Below are 19,713 nucleotides of genomic sequence, written 5' to 3'. Positions count from 1 at the left end.
TAGACGGGCAATAAAGTCATGAACAGATGTAAAGGAGAATGTGTGTGACTTCAGAAAGACCTTTGAAAGTGAGAGGAAACTAGGAAAATGGATAATAAAATGCAGAGGTTATCAATTTAGACTTCAAATAGTAAAGCAAGAGACTCAAAGACAGACTGGCAAGAATAAGTAAGTTTTGAGTAAGCTATAAAACTACAGATTAATTTGACCCCAGATGCTTTACTAACCACCTTCCAGAAAACCCCACAAAGCTGTTTGGTGTGTGTGTTTTGTTTGCTTTGGTTTTTCTGCTTTTTGTGATGTGTTTTGTTTGCTTGTTTGGGCTGTGGGACACATGTCCACAAACAGCAATTGGGCCAACTCAGCCAGCTAAGTGCTAGGACTACAGGTGGGAGCCACAGGACCTAGCCTGTCTCCCAAAGCCACGGTTTTCCTTAACATACGTGTGATGTGATAACATTAAACAGGGGTGTTCCAAAATAAAACTATGCCGTTCAAGTCAATGTCATGTTATGTATGCACAATGTCAGGGGTGGGGGGTACGGAAGTCAATACCTTTAGTAATCCAAATCATTTATAATGGAAAGAAGGAATATATACTTTGAGGTGTGTCTGTTAGGCTGTGTCTGTTCCTTTTTCAATCGTGTGTAACCCCTGCTGTTCCCAGAGCATGCTAGGTGCCAGCAGGTAGAACTGTTTTCTGTAGATATGTGCCTAGAATTGAAGGATTTGAGTTACCCAATTACAATCTTTTAAGTGACTGCACAGTGCCAACCACCACCACCCAAGCCCAGCCCTAGCAAAACGCCCATCTCTTAGCATCTTAGGCTCTTTGCACTGGATATATTTTACCAGGCAATGTTTAAGATCAAAGTACCTGGTCTTACTAAGAATTCAAATATTCATTGTCAAAATTTACCCACAATACACTACTGCACATTTTCATTTAAAAGGGAGAAAAAAAAACAGCATTCTGGAGGCTGAGACAGGCGGATCTTGGAGTTGAAGGCCAGCCTGGTCTACAGCCAGCCAGCGCTGTGGAGTGACTCAAAGCCAAGATTAATTATCACCTAGCCTGGGGCCTGTATATGGACCGTTTAGCTTCACAGAACAGGCACTCTGGCCTGGGAATGGATCCCATCATTAATCTACCCAAGCACCAAAGCTGCATTTGGAATCATTTCCTCAGTAACACCACTCCCACCCACCAGAGATCTAAAATGCACAGGCATACATTGTAAACCAAGCCCGGGAAGGGATGGGATGGGCGGCCAAAATGCACCGCTAAGGCGGGGGGAGAAATTGCCCAAAGCTCACCACAGCTATAGAGCGGGGGCAACAGTGGGGTTTCTGAGAGGGCTGGCCCGCACAGGCAACCGGGTCCTGTGCCAGGGCCTTCCCTCTGGCGCTCTCCCATCTCCAGCCCCTTTTTTCTCCGCCTCACTCCACCCCCTGAAGGCGGTTGGTACGTTCTGGATGACTCGAAGAGCTTAAAAAGGGCCCGGGAGGGCGGATCCCGCAGATTTGGTCTTGTTCGGTGCGGTGCACTAGACTGGTCTTCAGTGACTCCTAGACTTGAGTCTCGATACCCTTGCGAGAGCTTTTAGTGCAGCGGGATCCCGGGCGTTCCGGGTCCTGGGTGTGTCGGCTGTCCAGCCTGCAGCCGGGGTCCTCCGCAGCCGGTCTGGAGGGACGCACCACAGCCCTGCGGGGATGGAACGGACCGAGCTGCTGAAGCCACGGACCCTGGCCGACCTCATCCGCATCCTGCATGAGCTCTTCTCGGGCGACGAGGTCAACGTGGAGGAGGTGCAGGCTGTGCTGGAAGCTTACGAGAGCAATCCTGCCGAGTGGGCTTTGTACGCCAAATTCGACCAGTACAGGTGAGCGTGCCCAGGCTTCTGCAAAGCTAGGTCCCCACAGTTGAAAGGGAGCCCCCGCCCCCCGCACCACTCAGGTTTTCTGCTCTCCGTCTCCCGCAAAACCCCTCCACCCTCGCCCCCAGCCTCCAACACAGCGACACCACACCACACCTCCGCAGCCGTCTCTGGCACAGCACCACGGGACCCCTCTGCCACCTGGCACGCTCAAGCTCCCCGCCCAGCAGCCTCCTGCGACTGACCGCAGACGATCGGAGGGCGCCCCAGGAGATCACCCTACCAACCATCAAGAAAAGCGGGGTGGTGGGAGACACAACCCCAAGTCAGTCCCCCGTCACCAACAACCCTGGAACGCTTTAGTGTAAAACATCGGGCGGCTTTTGCGAGCTGGTGCCATCCAGTTCTTCCAAGCCATTCACCACCCGGACTGAGGGTTGGCTCGCCCACTGTCCGATTTTGTAAATTGGGCACACCGCTGCTTTTGCCGCCACCCAAGCCTTTAGCCTCCCCTCTCCCTTGCTTCCCAGAATCTGGAAGGGAAAACTAAATAAAGACCACTTCTTTCCGGACCTGCTGGAGGGAGGTGTCCGGCAGGCTAGGACCTTTGGAAGCCTTGACTTAGGGATTAACTCTGCGCGATCGTCAGCACTCCGGGGCCAGAGGTTTTTGTGTGGAAGAAGGAGCAAGCTTCAGTGCTTGTGGCTGATAGATTGGCTAGTGAGAGGAAGCTGGCTGGAGGAAAGGATGACAGAGAATGGGACTTTTCCTCGGAAGTCGTCTCTCCTTAACATGTAACATGTACAATAAAGTTCTGCCAGCAAGGACCGTTTTAACTGTATTTTGGAACTTCAAGTAGTAAAAACCAAGGACAAGTAGGGTGGCATTTTGTGTTTGGGAAGTGGTCTTAAGCAGTCGCCTTTGATTCTGGACACTCAGTTCTGGGCTGGGTCCTGCAAGGGTACCCCTGTCATGTCTGCTTAAATGCTGGCAAGTAATTGCCAGTTTGTGGGCCAAGTGCTCCTCCAGTCACTTCACACAGTACTGAAACAAAAGCTGTTCTTATTTCAATGTTACAAGCAAAGACCAGCAGGAAAGGAGTTGGGTAGCCTACACTGTGATGATATATTGTGTACCTCAATAAAGCTTACCTGGGGATCAGAGGACAGAGCCAGGCACTAGATTAGACATAGAGATCAGACAGTGGTGGCACACACCCTTAATCCTATCACTCGGGAGTCAGAGATCCGTCTGGATTTCTGTGAGTTCAAGTCCACACTGGGCTACATTAGAGAAACAGAACCCGGCAGTGGTGACACATGCCTTTAATCCCAGGAAGTAACATGGCAGGACACAGAAAGGTATATAAGGCACGAGGAAACAGGAACTCAATCTCTTGAGGCTGAGGCTGAGGCGTTCATAGCGCTAAGCTAGTGGTTGGCTATTCTGCTTCTCTGATCTTTCAGCTTTCACCCCAGCATCTGGCTCTGGGTTTGTTATTATAAGACCTTTTAAGATTCGTGTTACAGCACACAAGGTGTGCTTCCCCATTATTGTCTGGGAGCCTGCAGTGAACAAGGCCATCCGCAGCTCCTTTGGCCTGAAAAACTTACATAGCTCCATATATGTAGATGTATAAAATAAAAATCAAATATTTGCTGAAAATCAACCATATTTTTCTAATTTGACATACATATAATTTTATCATTTATTAAAGAGTAAAGGAAATATGCATACTCATGAGGTAGATTGCTTGTTTATCTTTTACATAAAGAAATCTTGGTTGCATTATTTGTTAGTTTGATTTTACATTTGAAGGAAAGATTATTAAGCATGAAAAATAACTGATGCTTGCCCTTGGGAAATGGGGGTAGGCAAACCTCAGCTGCGCTGTGAGTTCACAGCCTGGGCTACGTGAAAACTCCACACCAGCACCATGGCACACACATGCCCAAACACACACATAACATACACAACAATAACAAGTGTAAAAAACATTGCTATGGAGTCGCGCGATGCCACAGGCACGTGCTTCCAGTTACCAATTTATTGCACAATACATTTTATTAGGAATTAATTTTTGGCTGTACATTCAGAAATCTTATACTGTTCCAATTTTCTATGATCCCACATTCCACTGTGCAATGCAATGTGCAATTTAAGAAGCTGGGCTGTAAACCACCATGCAACTTCCTCTAGGCCTGGGACAAATTCTTTTGTTACAGCAGCATGGGAGACATAGCATTGTCCGAGTGAAATTAACCAGGTCTGGTGCGACAGCTCCTGCCCTCTAGAACAATAGCATTGCCCGGGATTTCTCCCTTGATCCAAGGCACAGCTCATTAAGATAAGGGTGAAGTCCTGGGTGGGACACGGGTGGACTATAGAGAGAATAAGAAGAGAGGGAGACAGACGTGAATTCTATAGCATTGTCCTTGGTGCCCAAAAGGATTCCGATCTGTGATCTGGGGTTTGGGAGCAGGGCTATGGGTATTTCAGTATATACAGACAGTGAGTTCTCTGGAGAAGTGGAGTGTGAATACAGGAACCCTGTTTACTGTGGTTTAAAGGCTGTGTGTACAGCTCCTTCCTAGGTCATAAGAATTAAAGTATAAGGGGAGACTAACAGCTAAAAGGAAAATAATAGTGCTTGGCTACTCACTAGAGACCCATGTCCTGCAAGCATCCGGCCCTGAGCCTGGGGGATGGTAAGAAGGACAGGACGAGAGGACAGCTGCATGGAGAGCCTGAGTTAACAGATGACTGAGTAAACAAACATCACCAAAACGAATGGACACAACCCTTCCTTACCCGTGACATCGGCAGTCGGAAACGAATGTCACAACTGTCGGACATTGCCGACAACAGAACCATGTGGACCAAATTACTGCTTAAGAGTTCGTGTGTCCCTTAGGATAGCTGTTTGGGTTTTGACTTTTTTTTTCTTGTAAATTATCATCGTAAAAGGTTTAGTATTCTGACCTAATGTAGCCTTGGTTCTGGTATTTACTTCAACCCCCTGCTTATTTGTGCAGAACTTTTCCTGATGAGTGCTTTTGAATGTGTTTGTATTAGGGCAGAGTTCTAGAACAGTCCTTTAATGAAACTTCGGTCCTCAAAGCCTAGAAGGGAAAAAAAGCCCCAAACAATAGCAACATTCTTTTCTGGAGTAATAATGAACTTTCTAAATACCTTCCGTGAGAATGCTACTTTTTATTAGTTTGAGACTGATAAGCATGGAGAAATATGAAATTTGGATTACTTTTTCCCCTCTTATCTTTTCATGCTGGTGGTAAAGACTGAGCAGATACCTCAGTAAAGTCAGCAAATCAAAATACAGAAAGGTCTTGTCATTCTGTCTAGACCAGGAAAAGTACACAATGCAGAAAAGTCAGAGATGAGCCGTGAAAAAGTTCTCATTTGTTCTGGGCTCTGAATGTGAACACTATGTTCGGGTTTTATCGGGGTAGAATTTGGGGTGGGATTCCTGCTTCTATGCCCAGTAGGGTAGGTCGTCCACTGTGAAAGACTGAGAGCAGCTAGGCCTTCACCCGGCATCTGCCATTCCTGGGAATCTATCTGGAGGCTAAGTACTGCTCTCTTTAAATAATGCCTCCCTTGTTTAAAAAAAACAAAAACAAAAACAAAAAAAATGCATACTGAAGCGGCTCACAGCTTGTTTGGGCTAAAGGAAGAAAGCTGGTGCTCATTTTTAGATGGCTTTGTGAACAAAACCGAACTATAGATTTAATTCAGGAATACACGTTAACATTAAATGAGTCTGAACTATTGATAACAAGAGAAAAGAGGGTTAGCATAAGAGCTTTTATGGCTCCATGTTCTGTCTTTTCCTTGACAGTTTTTGTTGTTGTTTATTTTTTGGGTTTTGGGGTTTTTTTTTTTGTTTTGTTTTGTTTTTGTTTTTCTGAGACAGGGTTTCTCTGTAACCGCCCTGCCTGTCCTGGAACTCAACTTTGTAGACCAGGCTGCCCTCAAACTCACAGAGATCCACCTGCCTCTGCCTCCCAAGTGCTGGGATCAAAGGTGTGCGCCACCACACCTGGCTCCTTGACGGTTTTTGAAAAGATGAAAATTTGTTTAGTTTGGTTTTAGGTGTTCTTGTTGCTTTTTTTTGTTTTGTTTTGATTTTACATTTCCCTTATTCTTGTTTTGTTTTTAAAAGAACAAACCCCAAGGCCTACAAATGGCTACTTAACTTTTACATTTGAATGAAAGATTATAAAACAGAAAAAAAAAGTAAGGCTGAGCATAAGTGATGCTTGGAATCCCAGAACTTGGGAGGTGGAGGTAGGGGGACCAGGAGTTTAAAGTCATCCTCAGCTGCACTGTGATTCACAGCCTGGACTACGTGAGACCCTTGTTTAAAATGATAATAATCATAAATAAAATAGTAGTAAAATATTTTTCTATTTTAAAATAGTAAGTAAAATCATAGTAAATGATACTTTTTCTAGTGCTTATCTCAGCAGTCAGATGCAAACCAGCATATGTTTGTCTTTTTAGGTACACTCGAAATCTTGTGGATCAAGGAAATGGGAAGTTTAATCTGATGATTCTGTGCTGGGGTGAAGGACATGGCAGGTAATACACCAGCTCCCACACTCCAGACATTCCCTGCGGGTGTTCCTCCCTCGGGGCTCCTCCCACCATTGGAGTTCCTCCCACCTCAGAGCTCCTCCCACCCTCGGGCTCCGCCCACCCTCGGGGATTCTTTCCTACTTTTCTTTGATACATCTGTGGTTTGGCTGGGCATGGTGGCACACACGTTTAATCCCAACATAAGAACAGAGGCAGGTGGATATCTGAGAGTTCGAGGTAGTTACCAAAAGCCATTGGTCACTACTATGAAGTAACATTTTGGTGTGTACGCTATACTAAAGTGAATATGTGTTTGTGATACTTTGTCACCGAAGTTGAGGTATACTCTCTACTAAAGTGAATATGTGTGATACTTTGTCACCGAAGTTGCGGTTAGATACACATTGTTTTCTATTTTGCACATTTTATCAGCTTCTTAAACTGTTAACTTTTTTTGATGTTTTTAAACAGGTATTTAATAATCTCAAGGTTCAATAGTATTAAGTTATGGTGTACACAGTGAGTTCTAGGACAGTCTGGGCTACGTAGTGAGACTCTGTCTCAAAATAAATATTTTAAAAATAGATCTGTGTTTTGCAATGCTCAGAATCAGATGCACATCTCATGTTACTAAGAGAGCACTCTACGGTCTAACACGAACTACACCCCAGTCCCATTCTAGGTAGTTCTTAGCACCTGCCCAGCATGTGAACAGTAAGAGTGCCAGGTTGCCACCAACTTCACAAAAAACTAGCAATTCACAGTTTAGAGTTCTTTGTTTACATTGTCCACTGACCTCAGCATGGAGTTTGTCTGGGGGTGGGGGGAGTCAGGCATGTACTGTGTACATTAAAATCACACCCACCACACCCACACCCCCCCAGCCAGCATATGGCTCCGTGAATAAATGTGCTTGCCACCAAGCTTGATGATTCTCTTCAATTACTGGAATCCAGAGAGAAAACCAACTCTTACAAGTTGTGCACACACACACACACACACACACACACACACACACACACACAGAGAGAGAGAGAGAGAGAGAGAGAGAGAGAGAGAGAGAGAATCAAGAAATAAACAAATAAATAAAAAATGTAAAATAATGAAAAAAAATGCCTCCACCCCAAGTGAGTAGTAATTCAAAGGAGGCGAATAGTTACCTTAATTCAACTGCTCTGTCTCTTATGGAGTTAAATTGTTTTGGGAACTCTGCTTAACCCTGACCTTTGACCTTTGCGATATGTGAGATGTGTCAACAAACTGTGGGACCAAAGACCAAACTGGCAAGATTTGGAGCTAGAAAAACATGTCACAAATTCAGGAAACTTCTGTCTACCTCTAGTTAATTGTTCAGCTCCTTTACCAGGAAGGCAATTTACACCAACCCCAATACTTGTAAAATGTGTTTCCTTGTCTTTAGTTTGTACATTTGTTACTAACTGAATAATTCTGTATTTTTAAACAGATCTCTCAGGTTTTTTGTCAAAAAAATAACCAGACCCATTTTTTGGTGAGAGAAAAGAAATGCAAAATCACAAGTCTTTTGGGTGTGAGATCTATGGGGACATGGCTTGATGAAATGGGGTAGCTGTCAGTCATTCTCTCGGTAGTTTTTAAAAACAGATTAGCAGGGTTGGGGTTAGAGTCTGTGGACTCAGGAAACAGTTCCTTTTATGATACATTGAAACATTAACAGAATTCAACGGGATAGAAATGCTAAAAATTATATACGTTTATATGTTTTAATCAACCTGGTCACTGTGATGATGACTTTATATACCTAACTACTCTTTGCTCTAAGATCACATGAGTAAATTCCTTTTCACTTAATATGCAGTTTGCTTCCTCCCACCAATATCGGAAGATCATCACAGGTAGGCCACTCTAAGATTATCATAAGTAAAAGCTACTCCTGTAAGACGGTAACACTATGTATACCTTACATCATCATTTCAGGGTGACAAGTATGTATATGCACACACATACATTCTCCCACCCACACAAAGAAGAAAAGAGGAAAAGCCTATGGGAAAAAACACAAACTATTAAATGATTCCACTGTGGTACAATTAGTAAAAATTACTGTATTTGTTCTTTCAAAACTTTCTTTAATGAACCCTTTCTCCTGTGTGCATATGCGTGTGTGTGTGTGTGTGTGTGTGTGTGTGTGTGTGTGTGCGCGCGCGCGCATGCTAGTACATCATACACAAGCATGTATGCATGTGTGCGTGATGCCAGAGATAAAAATCCAGGACCTCATATATTATACAAGCACTCTTCCACTTCTAATGTTCTTTCATTATCAAGTTCTAGCACAGTTGAGATGAGTTATTAAATGCTGCACTTTTCTGGGCATGGTGTCATGTCTGTGATCCCATCAATCCTGTATTCCTCCCTTCTGAGAGGAAGTCATGAATTCTAGCCCAGTCCTACCTGCATGATGGGGTCTGTCTCAAAGACAACCATAAGCAAAACAAAAAGACAAAAACAAAAACAAGCAGACAATCAAAAAACTGTGTTGGGGGAAAAAATAAAAGGAAAAGTTTCTGGGTTTGTTTTGTTGCCAGATTACAGTTACAACATTTTCAAAAACATAAGCTGCTCCTTAGCGGGAGCTTACATCTAATCTGTAAATTACATACCTTGACATGGATGACGTGTAGTTATTGTGCCCAGAACAATGATGCTGAACTGTAAACTGATAGATGTAAAACATGGCAACTGAAACAAATTAGGTCCTGAGAGCTTCTTGACCGTGTATCCATTTCAGCTCAGTCCATGGGGGTACTGGACCAACCACTGAGTTCATTTGTCATTTTGTGCATATATAGCAGTATTCACGATCACACGGACTCCCACTGCTTTTTGAAGATGCTGCAAGGAAACCTAAAGGAGACATTGTTTGCCTGGCCTGACAAAAAATCGAATGAGATGATCAAGAAGTCAGAAAGAACCCTGAGGGAAAACCAGTGTGCCTACATTAACGGTAACACCCTATTCTGTGTCTATGAGCGCATAGGAAAAGCGGAACTCTTATCTGTGCATGTTAATGGAAAATAGTTGGAATATGGCCTAAACACAATGGGTTTCTAAGGCTTTAAAGCAGGGTTGGAATCATTCATTCAAAACATATGCATGAAGATTGTCGTTTACCTGCCAAAACTTAGAACAGAGATAGTGGGATATGAATTTATACAAAACAGTTGGGTCTACATGAGAAATGTATAGTGTGTTTGTATTAGAAAATGCAAAGACATGTTCTGGAAGTGATTAAGAACATTGGCTAGTGCCCATTTTTCTAAACTGCATACAGCATACCTAAAAGACTTTTCTCAAGGGAAATTTTGCAATATATACTGTTGGGTAATGACTTATAGATACCTTACCAAGAATTTGTTCTTTCCCTAATGTCTGCTGGAAGAGCCAAATGCTCCCCAGGAGAGGCACTGAATTTACTTCTATTTCTAAAAAGGATCATAACTTTCCAAAAGCTCATTAAAACATATGAGAGTCATAATTTTGTTCTCATTTATAGATGAGATTGCCAGAACATATGAAGATTAAATAACTTGTCCAGAGTCACTCAGCTTCTAAACATTGAGCCAGTATTTGAATCCATGCAGTTTGAGCCCAAACATATGCTTTTAATCAGGATGCTGTCCTGCTTATATAAAATAGAATATTACAGTTTTTTTTCCCTGGCAAGCACACCACCTTCTTCATATATCTTAAAGTCTAGTGTTGGCCTTGCTACTTGGCTCAGATTTATTAGATTATTAGTTTAGGAATGCAAATCGCTTACAAAGATCAGATTGTATGGGAAATGTTTTCTCTTGTGCTCACCTCACACGAGTGTGTGGGTTTCCTCTGCAGACATTTCGTTTTCTCAGATATTTGAGGGTTGCTATATAGAAGGTACATCAGCTCTCTAAGAACAGACTTGTCACTGATACCAGAGCATGGTAAAGCTAAAAGCCTCTTAGGATAATTACTTTCAGCTGGAATCAGAGTCCTTGAGAACACACATTCCATCTGGAAAAGAGCTTTGGGGGTGGGGGGGCGGGGAGGGAGGGCAGCTCAAGTGCAGAAGCCTGGAGCAACCACGGGCACAGTGAAGGTGGATGCAGACCAGGGACAAAAGGTTTTGGTGAGGATCCGATGAACACTAAAGGGACAGCCGTGGCCACCAACCCCAGTGAGAGAGTCCTGATGCTTTTTCCATAAAAGTGTGAGATTCTGATTTTTAAGCCAGGCAGTGGTGGCACACACCTTTAATCCCAGCACTAGGGAGGCAGAGCCAGGCAGATCTCTGTGAGTTCGAGGCCAGCCTGGTCTACAGAGCGAGATCCAGGACAGGCTCCAAAACTACACAGAAAAACCCTGTCTTGAAAAAAATAAATAAAAAAAAAAAATGTGATTTTTAAGTGCCGGGCGGTGGTGGCACACGCCTTTAATCCCAGCACTCGGGAGGCAGAGCCAGGCGGATCTCTATGAGTTCGAGGCCAGCCTGGACTACCAAGTGAGTCCCAGGAAAGGCGCAAAGCTACACAGAGAAACCCTGTCTTGAAAAACAAAAACAAACAAAAACAAATGTGATTTTTAATGTTAATTTTTACCAATTGGTAAAACGTGGGGTGAGCCATACTGAATATTTTTGTAGAATAATTACTAGAATCTGTTAAAAGCTTCCCAACCTCTGATTTTCACAGATTAGGGGTGGACATGGATATGATCAGGGGGAGGTTCCCAGTCCAGGGAAGGGCACAGTCCTTGCAGAGAATGGAAACTTGAGGAATGGGGGCCACTGGAATGAAGAAGGAAGATAGAGTGGACAGGAGGTATGAGGAGACTGTAAACACGATTAAGACACAAGCCTCCAGGAGCAGGAGAAAGATGAGCCCCGCTCCCCCCAGCAGAGCTGTACTTGGGAATCTCTTTACCCATTTGGTAGCAACATACAACATAGTGTGGGGGCGAGAGGAGAGCTGAACAGAGGCCCAGGAGCCTGCTTCAATTGGGAAAAGGTCAACAGGACCTTGGTAAAAACCACCAAGAAAGGTCTAGTATGACGGTAACAGAAGGTGTACAGACACATAAGGGAGACAAAGGCAAAGATTAAAGTGCTGAGACTATGAACTTGAGGCCCAGGTATGGACCTTGGGCTCTTCTAAAGGATGGGTCGCTTGATCTGAGGGCCTTTGACTCCGGGATTGCCCATCATGAGCTGGTGGGTATGTTCCCCTACAGTTAGAAAAGCCAAACAGTATTTGTATGAAGAACATTCAGTAAGCACTGAGTGCTCATTCAAAATTGTGCATAAACAGGTGCTAGATCATCTTGGTTTTATTAATGCAAAGTGTTAGCATGCCACGTAACTCCAGCATTCAAGAGGCTGAAGCAGGAGGATTTTTTTATTTTTTATTTTTTTGTAAGTTTGAAGCAAGCCTGGACTACATAGTGAGTTCAGTGTCAGCCTTGAAGACACAGAGAAATCCAGAAGAGAACATTGGGCCAGGCATAGTGGCACATGCCTCTAATCCCAGCACTAAGGAGGCAAAGGCAGGTGGATCTCGGTTACTTCAAGGCCAGCCTGATCTACAGTGTGAATTCCAAGACAGCTAGAGTTACACAGTGAGACCCTGTCTTGAAAAAACAAAACAAAACAACAACAAAAAAAAAAACAGTAAGAGGGGGAAGGGGCAGAGAGGGGGGATTAGTTTGTTTGTTTGTTTTTTTAAATCTTCCTGGACATAGTTCTCCCTGTCTAGATGGGTTATCTCTAAGCCAGGACTCACTGTCAACCTACGAGTACCCTGGATGTTATCTAAGCCTTCCCTTTGCTTTTTCCTATGTTGGAGTTTATTCCCTGAACTCATGTTTTCTTTGTTCTTGGTTCACAGTCTTGTTTGGGTAAGCATGTCTTCAGGTGTCTCTTTATGAAAGGAGTCATGGACGGTCAATTTTTGAGACTTCCTAATATCTAAAAAAGAAACAAAAACAAAAAAAACGTATATTCAAATCTTATAACTTGATAGATAAATCAGCTGGATTTGGATTGTGACCTGTCAATCATTGTCCCTTAGAAGTCTGTATCTTGATCTTTTAGTATATCCTGCTCCTGTTCCTGTTGAAAGTCATGGTCATTCTGTTGCTTAACTCTTTCTCTAAAAGATCTTCTGGAAATGTCTGGAATCTTCTGGTGTGGTGCCTGCATGCTGTCCCATGGTGCCTCACAGTAATAAGGTCACCTAAGGACTCATTGTTCTGCTGGGTGCCTGGTTACCTTCAGCTTGGACACTTGTGCCCATCAATCCACAAAATATTTTCATGTCGTGCCTGTGGGTCATGTTTCTGAAAGGCCTCTTGTTTGGATATTAAGCTCCCTGAACATGTCCTTTGATCTTTTTCTCTTTGCTATTATTTTAATCTTTGTCCTTTGATTCTTTGAATCTACCTCCACTTTTTCTGCCAGCCCTTCTGTTCAGGTTTTGTTTTATTTGGCAATCCTCCTGCCTCTGCTTCTTGAGCATTTCTTACAGGCATGCACCACCACATCCAGCTCTCTTCCTACTTTGAGAAGCCTTTTTGAGTGTGTAGTTCAGCTGGTAGGGTGTTTGCCCAGCATCATGCACAAAGTCCTGGGTTCAATCCCTAGTCCCACATAAAGAAAACCACCCCGAACTTGGGAGGTGGAGAAAGTTGGATCAGAAGTTCAAGGTGACCCTGGGTTGCATGAGATCATCTCTCAAAGAATAAATAAATAAAAACAAAAATTGTTTTGATTCCTGCTCCCCGCTGGGTATTTTGTCTCAGGAAGAATGCTAAGAATAGACTTTCCCAGGTCTTCTCAGTGTCGTGTTTCAACTTGCTTTTCCAGGCTGCTCAGGCCGCCCTCTGTCTTCTGTACTAGAGGCTACCTCAGTTGTGTGCTCATGTGTAAAATCCAGGGACAAAAAAGTTCACTGGTGGCTTTGTACACAGGATGGGGCTTGTTGACAGGATCTCTCTCTGAGGGTCAGGCAGGGCCCTTTAGCAGAGAGGTGCGGGAGGCAGGATGGGGAAGGGCTTGTCTATGAGCTGGTGAGACTCCTTACAGAGTCGCTTCCATCTCTGCCTGGAGAAAGAAGTCTTGGATGACGCTGGCAGGTCAGGAAAGCAAGACCCTTGCCATTCACACGTGATTCTTGTTTCATTCACTTGCGTTTAACCTGGTATCCACCAGTCCTGAGTTCAGCCATGGTGCTCTTTTGAGCTCTGTCTTCTCCTGGGGTGGGAAGCATGGAGGGGAGGGGAATGGTGAAAGGGAATTTGAGACCCTACTTCCTAAACAGCCTGTCAACCAGTCAGCATGTTTAGTCCGTCGTGCTTGGGACTGTCAATTCCTGAGCTATCTGAGAGTTTCGAAATAGAGTTTCTTTCTTGGTTTTTCCCCTGAATAGTTTAGGACTTTGTTTTCTTTCTTTTTTTTTTCTTTTTCTTTTTTAAATGAAACTACCTTTTAAGCTTTCAAGTTCTTATAAATGTTTTCTTTCTCACTATATTGTATCTAGTTTTAGTTTCGCTGCAATGTGAAGCCATTTGAAGTAAGGATGCCTGCATGGCCCTTACTACCCATAACAAGCAAATTAATTCTAATGTGTATTCATTCCATATTCATCAATATCAGTGAAAGATTGTGGGTGGTTAAGAAACGTTTTACCTTCAGCTGCCACCTTGACTCCTTTGTTGTTTCCTGTCCTCTTTGGTCTGGTCAGATTCCATCGGATTACATCGAGTAGAGAATGTCAGCCACACAGAGCCCGCCGTGAGCCTTCACTTGTACAGTCCACCTTTCGATACATGCCATGCCTTTGATCAAAGAACGGGGCATAAAAACAAGGTCACCATGACATTCCACAGCAAATTTGGAATCAGGACTCCATTTGTAAGTATAGTTTCCTGGGTTCAAATGACTTAGAAGGGGCTGCAGAGATGGTTCGGATGTTAAGAGCACTTGTTGCTCTTGTAGAGGACCCAGATTCAGTTCCCAAGATCCACATGGGTTCCACATCATTCTTAACTCCAACTCTAGGGGGATCTAGTGCCAGTGCCCTCTTATAACCTCCATGGGTAGGCACGCACATTGTGCACATACGTACATGTAGGCAAAACACTCATACACATAAACCTTTTTTAAAATGCATGACTTAGAGGTTGGCAATAGTGTGTTGCATGTAGGCTTTTATTGCCCTAAGTTGATTTAATGTGCTGGAGAGATGGCTCAGGAGCTCTTGGTTCTTGCAGAGAACCCGTATTTGGTTCCCAGGATTTATTCCCAGAAACTTACAACTGCCTTTAACGCCAGGTCCAGGGAGATCAATGCCCCTGGCTAACTTGGGCACCTGTACTCACATGTACATAAGTACACATTATTTTAAAAATAATAAGCATTATTTAAATATCATAAATCTAAGATACTCTTGAATGAAATCTCAAGGTAAAAGTCCAGTCTATCCTTATTATTTCTTAAACATTGGAGATAATTTTTTTTAATTAAATTAAATGCAAAGACTTGTTTCTTGAGAAACTTCCATGTGCATGCTCATTCCTAAAGAAAATGTTTTCTCCACTTGAGAAATAAGACTGAAGTCTTTATTGGCCTGTTTCCCACTTAAAATATTTATAGGTCGAGTTTACTGAGACATCAATAAATTGCATTTGCTGAGACTGTTCTGAAGTCTGTTTTGACTGTCACATGTGCTAGCTAGTTCATTGAGATGTGATGTTCTTTAGATCACAAATATATTGAGATATTCTATATGCTAAGACATCATTCTTGAAGGACAAGCATTTCCCCCCATAAGGCAACCAATATTACTATGGTAGAACAGTCTTCTGCTGTTGGTGAAATAAATTGGGATGGTCTTCATTTAGTCATGAGTGAAGTACATGGGAACTTATCAAGAAATAGTACATGGAAACAGGCTGCCATAATCCTCAGGTAACTTACTGTCTTGTTTTACCTTTGTCTTCCATGTTTGGAACTCTAAAAGATAATCCTATCATAAAAAGAAAGCCATAAGGCTCCACTGCCATGGCCGGGCTTTCAAATTCTGCTTAAGAAACAAGACCACTTAGAGCAGTGGTTCTCAACCCCCCAATGCTGCAACCCTTTAATACACTTCCTCATGTTGTAGTAACCCCCAACCATAAAAATATTTAGTTGCTACTTCATAGCTGTAATAAGCTGCTGTTATGAATCATAATGTAAATATCTGTGTTTTCCGACAGTCTTTGGGGCATTACAACCCACATGTTAAGAACCACTTACTTAGCACAAGCCTTCATGCCTTCTGCAGAAATTCTTACACAGCTTTCTCTTTTCCTTCCTTACAGCCAACTGCAGGCTCCCTGGAGAACAACTAAGGCATACCAAGTCCTGCAAAGTTTTGCTTCTGGGTCCTCTGAAAGTTTACTTTGGGCAGAGAGGTCACCCACCATTTGCTGTCCAGTAACAGTTTCAACAAGCCCGTGCTCGGTTCTCCTGCACAGTGGGCACTAAGGAGGTAGAGGGTGTCCTGAGCTACGCAGGAGAAAAATCCCACTAAAGAAAAATCTCGCATGATTTGTAATGGCCGAATCACATTGTTGCGGGTTCTTCTGTCCTCTAATCAATGGAAACTCTACTGGGGGCGGGGGTTCACTGGGGGCGCCTCAGCCTTTGGTAACTCTCTGGTCTCAGAACTGTAATAATCAAGTTAAAAGTCAGAAACTACAAACTATCAAATGTCTGTTTTGATATACCTGGAAGACTAAATGCAGAAATCCTTAATATGCTTTGTATGTTCTTAGTATCTGACAGGAATTTTTTTAATCTGGATTTTATTTTTCCAAGCCTATTTGACAAAGTCCTATCCTATGGAGAATAGGGAAGCACATAGAAGTTTGCTCCTTGCTAGTGACCAGCAATGGTTTAGAAATACGCATGTACCCAGACCTCCTGCAAACAAAAAAACTGAAACTGTGTGTAATGTGTCCCCCTTTGTACTGCCACCAAAATTGCCAAACAACTTTAATAAAATTGGATTTGAGAAGAAGCAGACGTTGCTTTTTGAACCATATGATAAAAATCATCATATAAATGATGGTTTCTTAGATTTAGATAAAACACCAAAGCAATGTCAAAGATTCTTTGGTTTGGGAGAAGGTTAGTGTGTGTGTGTGTGTATGTGTGTGTGTGTGTGTGTGTGTGTGTGTGTGTGTGTGTGTGTGTGTGTGTGTTGCTAGCAATCAAATACTTCACCACTGAGGTATACTCCCATCCCAAAAGATGTTCTTATGATAAAGGACTGTGAAAGCCAAGGAGCTACATTCAACAGCAACTTGGGGGTTCTATTTTCACTAATTGAATACCAACACAGGGGCGTTCTTGCCTGAACATTGCATGTGTGTCTTTGTTTGTGTGTGTTCAAATGTGACTTTGTAGCCAACACTTAAACAGTAAAAACATTATAGAAGAAGATCGAGTCTTAACATCTTAAACCTTGAAGTTGTCTGGCAACATTCGGCTGTATTTTCAGCTAGGGGCTCCTCCTGAAGAGGTCATCACTCCAGCCTACTACAGCTCCAACTCACCTGTTTCTATTTATGTTACCCTGATTGTTTACATATGCATTTAAGTTTGCTACATCAGGTTTGAACAATCCTCTTAGGGATGTCTCTTATCCTCTTGGAGTAGGCATCTTGGGACCCAGTTGGGAAGTAAAGTCTTTTCTGGAAATAGTTTCTAGACCTGTCATCTCAGATGTGCTTACAAAAACTTCTCATCTTTGAGGTGGCTATTAATGCTTCTTGAGTGCTTACTCCATAGTAAAGATTATTCAGTTACTTGGACATAACAATTCATTCTGGAAAGCAAGCCTAATAAATTAGATGCTATTATTTTTCCCCTGTGACTACAGTATGCCACAGATTTAGCCTAAACAATGCCGATTTACAGTTTGCTATCAGCTCTGTCATAGAAGTCTAACAGTTTTGCTGTGCTAATCAGGACTTCGCCCCTTTCTGTAGTTTCTGAGTAGGATCTGTTGTTGGATTTTCCCAGCCTCTTGATTCTGCCCCTTTCCATTTCCAGACCCAGCAAAATGGCAGGTTCACTGGGGGGGGGGCGCTACTCACACCCCCACATTTCCCCAGAGTGCTCTTGAATGAGAGTTGTAGGGAATATTAGATAGAAGGATTTAGAGTGTGGAGATAAAAGGATAGAAAATACAGGATAACATCAAGAGGACCTGGAACCTATTCCAATGGGCCCTGACTATCTCTGCCCTAGGGTATCTATAGAGATGCCAAGGGGTGGAGCAAAAGACCTCCCCCTCAGCACCGCCAAGTGCAGACCATCTCAGACATGTGCACTTAGGCCCATGGTCTAATCATCCCCTCTATGCAGACCTGCTGGGTGAAGCCACGAGGAACCTGAAAACGGGCTCCCACAGTTCATCTCTACACACCATCACTTCCATTACCTTCCACTTCTGTTTTCTACTTTGAGGGACTCTATGGTTGGATAATGTCTCCATCTCAAGGTTGTGCCCTTAATCATCTCTCTTGCCACAGACAGTAACATTAATAGGCCATTAGGATGTTAGTGTCTTTGGCAGGGAGCCTTCGCGTCTATCCCAATCTGTTCCCTGGCCCCCTCGGTGAGCCCAGCCTACCTCACACACTAGACACAGTCTGTATGGGTTCTGGGAATTGAACTCAGGTTGTCTGGCTTGACTGCTAAAAAGCGGGATGAAGGTGCAAAGCCTTGTGGGCTAATGAGATGGCTTAGTAGTTAACAGTGCATGTCTGGGGCAAATGTTGATAGAACTGTTTGGGAAGGATTAGGAGGTGTGACCTTGTTGGAAGAAGTATGGCACCAGGACTGGTCTTCGTGCTTTCAAAAGCCACATCATTGCCGGTTAGTTCTCTCTCTGCCTCGTGCTTGTGGAACCGATGTGAGCTCTTAGCGGCTGTTCCAGGACCATTCCCGCCTGCCTGTTACCACACTCTTCACCATGATGATCTGGAACCAGGAGCCTTCGAATTAAATGCTTTCCTTTACAAGTTGCCTTGTGTTTATCACGGCAATAGTAAAGTAATAAGACACTGTGAGAACCTAATCATCTTAATTTAATCCCTGGGACCCACAGTGGAAGGAGAGAACTGGTTCCCAAAAGTTGTCCTCTGACCTCCACACATATAACATGGAGCATGCACGCACACACAAATAAATATAAATAAAATTAAAGGGGGGATAGGATTCAAAAGTCAGGTCACCTGAACACCACCACAGGACTCAGTGTCTCCCCACTCACCTGAGTACTCTCCATGCCGCCCTCTCTGTCAGCAAGGACCCTTTCTCTCTGCTCTCTACGTGTACGGCTCATCACACCCTTCAAATTTCAGCTCAAATGTGGGGTGCTGTGTGCGCCTGTCATCTCTGGACTGGGGAGGCTGAAGCAAGAGGACGCAGAGCTCCAGCTTAGTCTGGGATTGGTAAGAAGACCGAGTCTCAAAATGAAACAAAATTACAGAGCAAACAAATAAGCAAAAGTTCCACTGATTTAGGCTGCCATTCCCCCCTCCCAGAGAGGAGTTCTCCATTCACCCTACCAACAGCTCAGTCTCCAGACGCTGTCTGTCCAGCTCCACAGAGCCACTCTTCGGAGTGGCTGTCCCTGGTCCTCACTCATCTGTCGTCATGGAGATCTTGCTGACAGGACAGAAGCTCCTTGGGGAGACTGATTTCCTTTACTGCTGGATTCGGAGTAAGAAGACACACAGTAGCTGCTCGGTATTTTTTTTTTTTTTTTTTTTTTTTGGTTTTTCGAGACAGGGTTTCTCTGTGTAGCTTTGCGCCTTTCCTGGAACTCACTTGGTAGCCCAGGCTGGCCTCGAACTCACAGAGATCCGCCTGCCTCTGCCTCCCGAGTGCTGGGATTAAAGGCGTGCGCCACCACCGCCCGGCTAGCTGCTCGGTATTTAAGAGCTGCATAGAATAAACTCCATTTCCTCCTCACACAGTAAATGGACATTCATGTATCCCGATGGTACATTCTTCCCTGTGACCCACCAAATTAAATGAACAATGTTATTTCTGTTAAATATGTCAATTCCAGGGATTTTTTTTTTAATAAACTGATTTTCGTTAAGGTAAGATCTATGTCCAGTGAATCATCTTTTGGTATGGGTTCATCAATCACACATTTAAACA

The 19,713-nt window shown here is 43.6% G+C and overlaps 1 protein-coding gene across 1 annotated transcript; it reads left to right on the top strand.

The window, feature by feature from the left end:
* The first annotated feature begins 1,291 nt into the window (after positions 1 to 1,291).
* Positions 1,292 to 16,552, top strand: Cdo1 (cysteine dioxygenase type 1). The gene is made up of 5 exons (XM_006977659.4): positions 1,292 to 1,883; positions 6,402 to 6,479; positions 9,308 to 9,462; positions 14,231 to 14,400; positions 15,852 to 16,552. The coding sequence occupies exons 1-5, from the start codon at positions 1,714 to 1,716 to the stop codon at positions 15,879 to 15,881; spliced, it is 603 nt and encodes a 200-aa protein (XP_006977721.1). The 5' UTR covers positions 1,292 to 1,713; the 3' UTR covers positions 15,882 to 16,552.
* The last annotated feature ends 3,161 nt before the right edge of the window (positions 16,553 to 19,713 follow it).

The sequence above is a fragment of the Peromyscus maniculatus genome, chromosome 19 (genome assembly GCF_049852395.1).
Source record: "Peromyscus maniculatus bairdii isolate BWxNUB_F1_BW_parent chromosome 19, HU_Pman_BW_mat_3.1, whole genome shotgun sequence".
NCBI lineage: Eukaryota > Metazoa > Chordata > Mammalia > Rodentia > Cricetidae > Peromyscus > Peromyscus maniculatus.
This window is presented reverse-complemented; position numbering and strand designations above follow the sequence as displayed.